At 30.4% G+C, this 14,244-nt stretch overlaps 1 protein-coding gene across 1 annotated transcript; it reads right to left on the reverse strand.

The window, feature by feature from the left end:
- Window positions 1-7,440: 7,440 nt before the first annotated feature.
- LOC112518875 (myosin-2-like) lies at window positions 7,441-10,429 on the reverse strand. The gene is made up of 6 exons (XM_025126660.1): window positions 10,168-10,429; window positions 9,522-9,648; window positions 8,873-9,004; window positions 8,679-8,785; window positions 8,048-8,248; window positions 7,441-7,828 (listed from the first exon to the last, which is right to left on the reverse strand). Exons 1-6 carry the CDS (start codon window positions 10,423-10,425, stop codon window positions 7,505-7,507), a joined length of 1,149 nt encoding a protein of 382 aa, XP_024982428.1. The 5' UTR covers window positions 10,426-10,429; the 3' UTR covers window positions 7,441-7,504.
- Between the last annotated feature and the right edge of the window lie 3,815 nt (window positions 10,430-14,244).

Raw genomic sequence — 14,244 nt, forward strand, 5'->3', positions numbered from 1 at the left:
ATACAGAAAACTATATCCATACAGGTCTTACCAGAAAACGAACCGAACAGCCCCGAAGTTTGGGTTAAATGGTTCAAATTATTTAGCTTTTGGTTCAGTTATAGATTTTTGTTCGTCGGTTTAATTATTTGTATTCGCTTTCGACCGACTTGAATAAAACAAATATATATATATATATATATATATATATATATACGGGGTATTTTAAATGAGGAAAATGAGTTGAGACTTTTCTTCAGATCTAAAAGAAAACTCTGAACATTAACTCTGAAACACAAAAATTCAGAGTTTTATTGTTAGGTTGAAAAATAACTCTGGATTTAACTCTGAATAAGAGGAATTCTGAGTTGTCTTCTAAGTCTAGAAAGTATCTATGAGCATAACTCTGAGTCAAAAGAATTCTGACTTCTTATAACTCAGAAACGTAACTCTGAACTTCAACTTTGAAGAGGAGTTCAGAGTTGTATTCTAAGTCTTGGGATACACTATAGAACTAAGTTTGAAACAGAACAATTCAGAGTTATGTTGTAAGTCTGAGAAATAACCAATATTTGATGCTTCTTATTGGTGATTTGTATCACTAATGTCATTTAAGTGTAATGGGGATTAAATTGTTGACCAATGTAATCATGATAAATATCAAACAAGTAAGGAAGGTGCGAAGTTCACACTTGTTTGATTTTATTTTGATTTAGGGGTGAAGCCCCTAAACGATGGGGGTCCGGGGGCAGCGCCCCCGTTGGCGGGGTCCAAGGGACGGCAGCCCCTGGCGGGGTCTAAGTGGCAGATCCCCTGGCTGGGGTCGGGTAATATTGTCTTATGAAAAATGCTTCAAAAACCCGAATTTGAAATTTTAATCCCGGTTTTTTAACTGTCGTATGGCAGTTTTCGACCGTTTGAGGGAAAAGCTAAGCTTTGGTCATTGGATTTTGGGAACACTTCACATCTCAGACTTCATTTGAATTTCTAAATTCATACTTACAAGTCTGAATTAAAAGTCTGGAGTCCACTTCAGAGTTAAATTCACATGTCAGACTTCATGCGAATTCCTACATTCATACTCAAAAGTCTGAAGACCACTTTAGAGTTAAATTCAGACTTACAACTCTAATTTTCTCAGACTTTGATAATGGTATGTCTTACAAGTCTGGAAGACAACTTTGAATTTTAATGGAAGAAAAGGAGTTCAGACTTGTTCTTAGACTTTTTATACTGGTATATCTTACAAGTCTGGAAGACAACTCTAAATTTTAACTGAGGAAAAGGAGTTCAGACTTGTCCTCAAACTTTTATACTGGTATGTCTTACAAGTCTGGCAGATAGCTCTGAATTTTAACTGAGGAAAATGAGTTCAGACTTCTCCTCAGACTTTTATACTGGTATACCTTATAAGTTTAGCAGACAACTCTGAATTTTAACTGAGGAAAAGAAGTTCAGATTTATAAGTATGAGGAATGGCAATCCAGAGATTTCTAATTAGTCTAAGAAATCAGTTACACCACGAAAACAGGAAAATAAACGTGTAGAGGGACAAATGTCACTTAAATAGACCTATTTGAACCGTAAGTGAAAATTGTGTCTAGATACATGTTTAGGCGAGAAAAATCAATAACCATCACACAGAAAAATGACACATGTCCCCAAAGTTACTTATTTATTAGGTGTATAAATATATACATATTATATATAGAGAAAGAGGTAAGATCAAATGTTAACCAAAGTTTTTGTATTAACTATACAAACCATTTCGACCAATTACAATCCTTGTTTCTATTAGGTTCTTATCTAGCTTACAATTTAATTGCCAATGGTAGTTGAGTAATTTCATTTTTTATGTAACTCTCATATCATTAATTGCGAGTTACAAACTCATAAAATCCCTAAAAATGTGCATTTTTAATATTGATCTTCCATTTTTATTATTTTAAGAGTTTGTGATTCGTGGAGGAAACAAGTTAGTAAAATCTTCGGTATCGTTCAAGCTATTATGGATAAATGCATTGGAAAAGAACTCGACAACATTGAAAAGATTAAAATGGTTTATGGTGACAATCGGAGTTCGAGTTCGGGAAGTGAAAAAAATAATTAAAGCGAATATCTTGGTAATGGATTAATATTTTATTGTACTCGTTTTAATCGAAATTATGTTCATTATGATGTGTTGTGTTTTTTGTAGTTCATATTGTTTTGGTAGTTTTTTCTTTAATTATTAATACGAACCTAATTCACATGTTCAAATGGAATTTCATGCACGACCCATTTTCATATGATCATATAACCGAATTTTATGAATCATGAACCATTGTGTTCATGCTACTACTCTCATTTGCGTATATATAACACTTCATGAACGAAATTTTGTGTCATATGAACACAACTGTCATTTTTGAAGCTTGATCCCAAATCTTTTTTTATTTGTGTAAGCGCTTGCACCTGATGTTCATATATGTCAATTTATGTAAGTGATTGACCTGGTGTTCATATGATGGGGGGTTATGTATTCATATATTTTCTACGATATTCTCTTCCTATGTGGTTTCATCATGTTCATAGTTGTATACGTTCATGTTAATGACCTCTGTCATATGAATATCGGTTTTCGTTAGTGATCTCACTTGTTGTTCATATATGTTCATGTCAACTTACTGATTCGTTGGTTAAAAATTTGCTCCCAAATCTTTATATAAGCATTGTTCTTGCACCTGGTGTTCACATATGTCAAATTGTGTAAGTGATTGCACCCGGTGTTTATTGTATGGGGGTTATATGTTCATATATGAACATACAATGTTCTCTTCCTATGTGGCTTGATCATGTTCAAAATTTGTTCATATATGTTCATGTCAATTATTTTCGTCTATAAACAGCTTGTGAACTCGAACCAAATAGATCTCACATGTTGTTTATATATGTTCATGTTCATATACGTTCACATTACTCATCTCATGGTCATTAATGATTGATCTAAGTTGCACCAAATAAATCTATACACAATTTGTTCATATATGTTCGTGTAAATTATTTTAGTCTATGAACAGCTTGTGACCTCGAACCAAATAGATCTCACCTGCTATTCATATATGTTCATGTCCATATATGTTCACATTAATCATCTCATGGTCATTAATGATTGCTCTAACTCGCATCAAATAAATCTATTTTCTAGTTGTTGCAGTTGATTACTCCAGTTATGTAATATTAATGTTCATTGATTTTACTAACTATGATGATATCAACAGGTGTTCACATACTTACACCTTCCGAACATGAAAGGGAGTACGCTGTCAGAGAGTGTTCAAATGGAAGCAAGTATTTTATCTCCAATGTTGATGACGAGCTTAAACCAAATATCAACGCCCAATTCGTATTTATAAATGAAGCGGAAAAGATGTACAGGACGTACGCGGACAATGTTGGGTTTGATGTTCGTCTTCATGCCAAAAAAAAAACAGGAACGGAGACATACAAACAAGATGGTTTGTATGTAGTAGGGAAGGAATACCAAATAAAAAGTATTTTGATTCTATGGCTCTTTAGTCCGGCGAGAGGAGATGTCGTAATATGAACCTTAAACGGCATGTATAAAACTCCATTTGACAAAGGATCGCTCCTGAATGTGTTCACAATGAAGGAACTGTTGTTCACAAACTGTTCATATTGTGTTCATACCTGTTTTTTATTTATTTCCTTTCGTGTAGCAGCTATTCTTATTATGTTCATATTGTGTTCATAAATAATATGCGGTCCAAGTTCATATATATGTCAATTTTTGTTTGTATTTGACACAATGGTTCATATATATAGTTTTGTTCATATGGTTCTTACATTAACAAAGATAAATTAACAAAAATAATGAGATTTTTTGATTTTTATAACTCCCAATTAATGATATGGGAGTTACATAAATTTTTTTTACCTAAATACCCTTTTCTCACTTATCTTTATGAAATTTTAAATTTAAAAAAATAAGTTTTTATCATAATTAATCACAACCGTTTATTGAAAGATTCAGTGACCAAAATCGGTTAACAAAGTTAACACAAAAACTTTGGTTAACATTTAAACCTGACCTTATATATATAAGGTATATATATATATACATAGGGTTGGGTTCATGTGAGACCAATGGTTTTTTCGTGAGACCTGTAAGACCAATTTATGTTCATTGATCAACTTTATAAGCTAATGATCTAATGGTCTAAAGTTGATTGAGAAGTCTCGTGGCAATTTTGTGATTATGAATGTTCAAATTGTAAATCTAATCCAAGGGTTGAGAATTGGTCTTACGGGTCTCACGAAAAACCCTTGTTCTCACATGACCTCAAGTCTCTCTCTCTCTCTCTCTATATATATATATATAGAGAGAGAGAGAGAGAGAGAGAGAAAGAGATGTAAGATCAAATGTTAACCAAAGTTTTTTGTGTTAACTTTGTAAATCATATCAACCAATCACAATCCGTTCTTCTATTAGGTTTCTCTCATGTTCACAATTTAATGTTAAAGGTAATTGAGTAATTTGATTTGCTATGTAACTCCCATACCATTAATGGGGAGTTACAAAATCATAAAATCCCTAAAAATATGCATTTATAATTTTGATTTGTGGTAAACGTGAGATCCAATCTCAACCACAAATCAATAGATAAATTAGGAAATTTATAATTTTAGAAATTTTGAATTAAAATTTTAATGCAATAACATTTTAGGTATTTTCTCTCTTATATACTCTATCTGTCCCCTGTCCTCCAGCCACCGTCCTCATGTGATACCTAAAAATATTTTATCTAGAGAGAGAAAGAGAACTTGGTTCAAATGTTAACCAAGATTATTGTGTTAAGTTTGTTAACCAAGCTCAACCAATGAAAATCCATCTTTTATCTAGGTTCATATTCATCTCATAATTTAATGACAAGAGTAAATATGTAATTTTAGTTTGTACGTAACTCACATATTATTAATTGGGAGTTACAAAATCAAAAAATCCCATAATTATTGTTGATTTACTATTGATATTGTTTTTCTATAATATTGATTAATACATATATATATATATATATATATATATATATATAAAGTCATTCTTATAGTTTGTAATTTACAAATTGTCCCCAATTTTGAGGTGTTATAGCCTCTATTATACATACATAGGGGTGTAAATGATGCGAGTCGAGCTCGAGTATCGATATACTCGATTCGAACTCGATAGCTATTTCTCAAACTAGAACTCGACTCGAAAGCTCACGAGCAATTAAAAACTAAACTCGACTTGAACTCGACTCGAAAGCTCACGAGCAATAAAAAACTAAACTCGACTTGAACTCGATTGCAATTTTTTAAACTTGAGCCCGAACTCATTTGAAGCTCGAAGTGCAACTCAAATCAAGCTTGAATCAAACTCACCCATTGAAATTTATGAAATTTAAGGGTCTTTTCTTATAAATTTTAAAACTCAAATTTATTCTCTTAGTTTTTATAAAACTAAAGGGATTCACTTCGAACTTCATCATCAAAAAAAGAATGTTAGAAATTTCATTCATTTCTCTCTCTTTTTATAACATCATTTTTCTCTTTCTTTACCGTCTCCCTTCTTGGGACAGTTTCACCACACTTTTATAGTTTTTGTTTGTCTATTTTTAATTGTGATTTTAATAAAAAAAAATAATTGATTAGTTTTTATAATTAAAAAATGCATAATTTTTTCAAATATCTAAAAATATAAGATATTTTTATTGTTTACATTTTTACAAATTTTATTATAGAACCTGATTATATTTTAAAAATAATTATATATAAAATAATCGAGTATCTCACGAGCTTTCGAGTGGAGTATTTGATAGCTTGACTCGACTCATTAGTATGTCGAGTCGAACTCGAGTTCGGACCGAGTGTTGACCGAGTCGATCTCGAGTAGCTCGCGAGTTGTTTCGTATCATTTATACCTCTATACATGCACTGCCTAACTTGCACAAAAATTTATACTATTTTCTAGTTCGAAGAAATTGTTATCACGATGCATCTATTGAAAATTTATTATGATAATACATATTTCGTTACAACAAAATTATGTTTATAAGATGTTATATCTAAAAGTGTTACAATCTACTTATACACCGCTTTTTCAAAGTTTAAATAAGGTTTTGATGTTATTTTCAAATAAAGTATCATACTACTTTTTTTATTGGACATGACTTGAAATTGTTTTTATAAACACAAGTTTCCTATAAAAATATGAGTTTTTACAACATTTTTCAAAAATATTCTATAAAAATAACAAATACAGCATTTTGTTTTAAATATGTCCTATAAAAAACTTATTAAAACACCCGCAAACAATTTATGAACTTATTGTAGCACTTTTAGATATTTAGACGTTTTAATATTTGGCCGTATAAACATTAAGTCTTATAAAATATCTTACACATTTTTAAACATCTTATAAACCTAATTTTGTTGTAGTGTATAATATCTTTCTACACCATGATCTATGTTACATCATAAATACAAGAAAAAAATCCTCATTTTTGTTTTGTAATCTAACTCTAAGGGGTAGTTTACCTAAACACTTACCCGGTAAGCGCTTACTAGTAAAACTCAACACTATCACTTACCTTATCTAACAAGATTTTAGTCCATCAAAACTACATTGTATGTAAAAATCTACCTAGTAAGCGCTAACCGGGTAAGAGTCGTCAACTTCACTTACCGGGTAAGACTCTCGGTCCTTACTTTCACTCTTATCAGGTAAGATTCTTACTTTTTGTCATAGTCATTCCGTAAGGTAATGTAACTTGATAAATGCTTATTCGGGTAAGCGTCGTAAACTGCCCCTAAAATACAAATAGATTATATTTATATATATTAGATATTGTTACAAGAAATTGGATCAAAGTGATATATAAACCATCAGTTTCAAACCCAGAAATGAAATTTTATGAAATGTAACTGTGTGTGTGTGTCTATGTGTATTTGTGTATATATACATATATATAATAGAGGAGCGATCAAATGAAAACCGCCCTCAATTGTGTAAACCGTACAAACCACCCTCATACATCTATTTTATTGTTTAATCTTATGAAATTTTTTCATGAAATTGTTTAATCTTGTGAAATTGTTTCATATAATACTTTTTTTGATTAATTTGTTTCATATATGATTATGAAATTGTTTCATATAAAATTTAATGAAATTTTAATGAAACTGTTTCATTTATTTCTCTAAAATTAAAATAATGAAGATGATAATTTCTATGATTAACACCCTCCAGAATAAAAATGATTAATCAACCTCTCATAATTACAAAAAAATGAACAAAATAAAAAATTATGATTAGTTGAATATGGTTTTCACGATTTATACAAATTGGGTGGTTTTTATTTGAACGCTCCCCTACATATATAGATATATATAGATATATATATATATATATATATATATATATATATATATATCTTAATCAAGAATGCTTCAATATAGCATATATGGTTTAAATCTTTTTAATCAACTAATTAACCCAACACCTTTTATGAACTCTTTGTGTTCTACAATCATCATCAAATCCATCAACTCTTCTTCTTACGTGTAATCGAGCTTTAAAATCCTTTTGCCATGCCTTAAATCGACACTTCAACTTTTTAAACTCGTGTTCTTGACATTTTCTTGACTTCAGACGGAAACCGCAGTCCGTTTCCATATCGTTTTCTTGCAGCTCGAGTATCTCTCTAATCGTGAGATCCATTTTGCCGATTTCTTGTTGTCTAGTCGGATTTCGAGGAAGATGATCGGTTATTTCATCCGTCGTCCTTTCTCGAGCTGAAACTAAGCTCATCTGGAAAGACAAAAACAAATGTATATTAGAGATCACCCAAAGGATTTAGTTTATAAAGCCTAAATTTGACATAAAATTGTTTGGTACTGGAAACTTAAATTCTATGAAACAGACTGTTATGACATTTAGATATATTTGACATCATACACATAATGTCAAATCTGCACGTTTCACATATGAAAAAAAAAGGGAGATTAAGGTTTAGAAAGATGAGCATACTTGAATAGAGGTCAACTCATCTTGCCATGATTTCTCTTTCAAATTCATTTTAGCCTTGTGCAACTCCCATTTCTTATCGATGTGTTGAATTCGGAGCTCCAAGATCGCGTTCTCGCGTTTCTTGTCTTGTAAAGCCGCCTCCGATCTCAAAACTTCTTGTTCGAGATCACGAATGTAGGATGTTGACACCCTCACATATTCCTACAAAACGGTTTTAATTAAGTCATTACTAAACATTGTCTGTTAACAGAGAGAATCGATGTTATGAACCTTCTGTACCCTCGAAAATCAAAAATGACCAAAAATTACGAAAAAGAATTTGAAAAATGTCAAAAACGGCAGTTTCAAAACCAAAAACCGGGTTTAAAAAACAGGGCAAAAAACCGGGTTCAAAATTTCAAATTTGACCCCACCAGGGGCTCTGTCCCTTGGACCCAGCACCCCCGGAACCCCGTCATTTAGGGGGCTTCGCTCCTAAATCAAAATAAACTCAAACAAGTGTGCACTCCGCACCTTACTTACTTGTTCGATATTTATCATGATTACATTGGTCAACAAATTTATCTCATTACACTTAAATGATATTAATGATACAAATCACCAATAAATGTTCATCTCTAACTACAAGTACCTTGCTTTCTATATCCTCCTCGTGTACACCCTTCGGTTCCGTAGTATTCTCGATGGTTCCATTTTCGATATAGCCATGGCGTCTTCGACTTAACCAACTTCCAACCACTAACAATAAAAGAAAATAGAAAACGTAAGAACTTCAATTGGCTCGATAACCGTTGAATCCGGCATACAATGTCTCAATGTTCTCACCTGATTGCATATATACGATCGTTGTCTCCCGATCCCTTAACGGTTTCCACACAAACTCCCGATTAACGTTTTCTTCTATGAGCATTTTTGCTATTTTCCGGAAATCTCTTCTTGCATTTTCGCCACGAACAACTGCAAGACAAATAGGTTATGCAACATACTTAGATTTTTTTCGGCTTTCAGTTGTAACAATGGATTCAAAAAACAGAAATACATGTCTTAAAATATTATTTTGACATCGTTATATGTTTTCTACTTCTTTAACCTGTGTGGTACAAGACATTAATGCAGCTTGTGGGAAGATAAATACGAGTCTTTCTTAACCATGGATATTCGAGTTAAGTTGCATCTTAATAGGAGCTATGAAGAAATGAGTCTGAATTTGGGATTGTTTATTTGAAATGATTTATGTTTTTGTACAAAAACACTTATCAACTTATTATAAGTTAAAAGAGTTTAACTTCTTCAAAAACTACTTATTACCGGTTTGGCACCGGTATAAATTGTTTATCCTAACACTCAAAAGTGCTTATTATCGGTGTCATACCGGAATAAGTCAATAAGTTGTTTCTATAAGCAATCTCAAACACCCCTTAAATTTAAAGAAATAAATTGAAGTTTAAAAATAAAAAGAAATGAATGGAAATACATGATTGGAGTGTGATGATCCCTCTCTTAAGCTTGTGATAATGAAAGCGTGCTAGGTACCCCCGGAAACATTTTTGAATTACTATTATGCCCTTCTCTGCTTTTTCCTCTTTATTCTTCACATCATCCTGAAAAATATTTAAAACATTTTCCATTTTAATTAAAATCAATATTATTAATATATTATTTAAAAAAATTATGTCATATTTAAATAAAAGTTTTCTAATAAATTTATTTTAGAATAAATATTAAATCAAAATTGTTATAATTATTTTGAGGCGATGGAGCAATTTGAAAAACAAAATATGGAGAAGTAATTAAGGAGTAAATGGTAATTTCCATTGTATACGTAAAATTTTGCATGAGAACTCGAAATTCTGGCATTTTATATTTAAAATTAGTATTTTTCTCTGTATTCAGTAATAAACCTGTCGATAAATTAAACTGCGTTATATTTTAATACTTATCATATTTACTTGCTTTGGATAACGTCTGGTACTTAGAATTAAATCAACGTTTTAATAAATATAATCATTGCAATAAAATTTACCGAAACAACAGTATTTGATACAAAAACATTGTTTTTAATACAAGTCATTGTAATAACACGATCAGATATATACATATAAAGATTCATTGGGTTTCACCTTACTAAGAACACGGCCCCCATGGCCATCAAGAAATGCAAATCCATCTCTTCTGCTCTTGCCATCCACAAACTCTTCAATCTCGCTACGAAAATGTTGGGAGTGAAATGACAAAGCTGCCCTTCTAGCTCGTTTGGATGGTATCCGAGCCTTGGATAGTGGTCGTTGCGGCAACACGGGCATCGTTTCATGATGACCAATATGTTCTTGGTTTTGGACTTCATGAAGCATGAGCTCAAGGGTGCTAAAAGCAGCCATATTTGAAGATGATACAAATTTAAGAGGTTTGTGGTCAGGAATACATATATATATATATATATATATATATATTTTGTATGTGTGTGTGTGTGTGAGAGAGAGAGAGAGAGAGAGAGAGAGAGAGAGAAAAGGGGATATATAATAAGAGGGGAACATTAAAAGCTTAAAACTTGGGTGAATTTATGGTTCATGGGATTTGGACTTTTATGGGGAAATGGTACAAGTGTTGATGCATGAAGGTTTTGGGGCTTTTTAAGCAATTCTTGAAGGATAATGTTGTATTATTAACTTTGTGAATATAAATAGTTTGTGTTGTGCTTTTGTGTCATTCTTTGGTCTCTTGGTCAAGGACATCCATGCATATTTAATGCATTGTACTATAACATATTATATTTTCATATATATAATAAATTTATCTTTATTAGTAACTTTAATGCTTGATAAATATTTATATCGATCCTCATTTCAAGAAAAAATGAAAACCACAAAAATATCGAAGAACTGTGAAATATCAGTTCTTGTGCACGCATATGTTTCTTGTAAGGAATTTTGATTTACATATGAAACAATTCAACGTATTATATATATATATATATATATATATATATGTTTTACATGTGAAACTATATTTTACATTTCCCAATACTTCTCTAGTTTTCATTTGGTTTGCCTTCTATATACATATATACATAATATATATACATATTAATTACAAGGGTGGTGTATGATTGGTTTGAGCTTGGATCCAAAGGTCAAATGTACCAGGAGGTCTCAGGTTCAAATCCAAGGAGAAATAAAAATCCCTTTGTGGTCGTCCTCGGATTAGTCGGCTCGCATAGCGGGTTGGATATCTAGGTTAATCAATATATATATATATGTATATGTATATATATATATGTATATATATATATATATGTATATGTATATATATATATATATATATATATATATATGTATATGTATATATATATATATATATATGTATATGTATATATATATATACACACACACAGGGATGTTCAAATCTTTTTATAGGTTCTAAACTTTTGATGACATTACATAAGAGATAACAATATACATATATATTAAGCACAAAAGGACACTAATCCTAAACGATCAACAATCTGAACATAACCTAAATCTAAACCATTAATAATTTGTATTTAAACCTAAACAATTAACAATTTGAACCTAAGCAATTTGGGCTATAGCTTTACACAGATTGATGAAAATGCCCTTAACATATGTAAAATTGGGCCCTAAACTTTTGGAGGCCCTGTTCAAAATATCACATTTAACATGTTAACGGACGGTCACATATACATATATATATATATATATATATATATATATAAAGAGAGAGAGAGAGAGGGGGGTTGGTTATTATACGACCCTTGACATTTGTGCAACCAATACAACCCAATCACAACCGTTTATTTCATTTGATTAATATGTGATTTCATAAAAGTTTTGATTGTTTCTTAATATAAAGTATTGATCATAATTAATGAAACATATTCATCTTCCATAAATATTCAAACTATATTAAATGAACTCTCATCATTTTCATAAATATCTCAATTTATTGGGTTGCATTAGTTGTACAAATGCGACGGGTTGTATTTGAAATAAACTATATATATATATATATATATATATTACATATATTTTGGCATTTCTTTTGCAAATAGCATAGGATAGGAGAAGTAGGTTGTTGGGGAGAATGATTGAAGGTGAAAGAAAAGAGGATTAAAGAAGAAGAATGGTTATTGGTTGGGTGAGTATGAATGATGGTATTTAGAGGATACACCAAAAACTACAACTACTTCCAACTCATAGGGATCTTAAACCATGCTCAAATACCCATTACAATTATACCCTTTACCTTTTCAATTTAATATCATAACATCCAAATATTTCTTCTTCTTTTTCTTTTTTACAATATAAACGTTCGTTTTATAAAAATCAGATAAAATATACATGTAAACTAACACAAGAAAGATCTGGGTTTCTTGGAATCGGACTTGAATCTTCGTGACGTACGTGTTAATGTTATGTATCAAGATTCAATCATACATTTTTTAGTAGAATTTAAATCCTTGAGTTTTAAGTTATGAGAGAGAGGTACCAGCCATTTGGTGTATTCATCACTTTGCCACACAAGCAAAGGTGAGGTGGATATCACCATCAACTATATGTTGTACTTGCAATTGCAATTGCTTTATGTATTACTCTTTTCCTTCTCATTATTGCTTCATTCATTTTAAATTCATACCAATTATGTCTCATCAAAATTATGATTTACAAGAAATCTTGAAATTAATATAATAGTTTTAATACTATGGTGTTCCGATATAAATATAAGGGTAAATTGCATGGAAAAATAACGTATTTTTACTTGATTTTTATTTTAGGTAACGTACTTTTAAAACTTTCATTTTTGGTATTTAAGATGTAATGTTTTGAATATTTAAGTACCTGGGTAACTGTTTGAAGCATTAACCGATTACCATGCTGATGTAGCGAGTGATGAGATGAAATTGGGTTGAATAGCAAATAATACTGAGCTGGATACCACATCACTCGCTACATCAGCATGGTAACCGGTTAATGTTTCAATCAGTTACCCGGATACTTAAATGTTTAAAACATTACATCTTAGGAACCAAAATGAAAGTTTCGAAAGTACGTTACCCAAAATAGAAAATCAAGTTAAAGTACGTTATTTTTTCATACAATTTGCTCTAAATACAACGTGTCTTTTGAAGTAGTTAATCTAGCATTAATCTTTTAGTAATTTATACAAGATGTCAATTACGTTGATGTACTTCTTTGCAAATTCTTATATATATATATATATATATATATATATATATATATATATATATATATATATAGGAACTTTCAAATAAAAATCACTCAATTTGTAAAAACCGTGAAAACCTCATTCAACCAATCATAATTTTTTATTTTGTTCATTTTTTTGTAATTATGAGAGGTTGATTAACCATTTTTATTGTGGAGGGTGTTAATCATGGATATTATCATCTTCTTTATTTTAATTTTAAAGAAATACATGAAACACTTTTATTAAAATTTCATTAAATATTATATGAAACAATTTCATAACCATATATGAAACAAATTCATCAAAAAAAAAGTATTATATGAAACAATTTCACAAGATTAAACAATTTTATTAAAAAATTTCATAAGATTAAACAATGAAATCGACGTATGAGGATGGTTTGTACGGTTTTTACAAATGAGGGCGGTTTTTATTTGATCGCTCCTATATATATATATATATATATATATATATATAGGGGTCTTCTTTTGAGAACCCATAAAATTATGATAACTTTGAGAATTTATGCATCATGTGTTATTTCATATGATTTTTTTTCCATCTAAAACTAAGATTTATATTAATTAATATGTATTTATGTGTTTGTTTCACATGTGTTCGGTTCATAATATGAATATTTTTTACGTGTCTGTAAAAAATACACATAAAAAAGTTTTACATTGTGAATCGAATACATATGAAACAAATATATGTTAATCACTACACCAAATATTATACTTAGATGGAAAAAAAATCATGTGAAACAAAACTTTAAAATAAAAGTTCTCACATACCTCAAAAATTTTAGAGTTCTCAAATGATTAAGTCCATATATATATTTGTATATATATATATATAGGGGAGCGATCAAATGCAAACCACTCAATTTGTACAAACCGTGCAAACCGCATTCAACCAATCATAATTTTTCATTTTGTTCATTTTTTTGTAATTATGAGAGGTTGATTAAT

Source organism: Cynara cardunculus (assembly GCF_001531365.2).
Source record: "Cynara cardunculus var. scolymus isolate 2C chromosome LG 10, CcrdV1, whole genome shotgun sequence".
NCBI classification, from domain to species: Eukaryota; Viridiplantae; Streptophyta; class Magnoliopsida; order Asterales; family Asteraceae; genus Cynara; species Cynara cardunculus.

Bases quoted from the DNA above. Each gene is read 5' to 3' on its own strand.
- LOC112518875 (XM_025126660.1), bottom strand. From the start codon at position 10,425: ATGGCTGCTTTTAGCACCCTTGAGCTCATGCTTCATGAAGTCCAAAAC. The intron at 9,649-10,167 runs GTGAAACCCAAT...AATATTTTTCAG, and splicing joins GGGGCCGTGTTCTTAGTAAG to GATGATGTGAAGAATAAAGA. The intron at 7,829-8,047 runs GTATGCTCATCT...TTGTCTTTCCAG, and splicing joins ATGAGTTGACCTCTATTCAA to ATGAGCTTAGTTTCAGCTCG.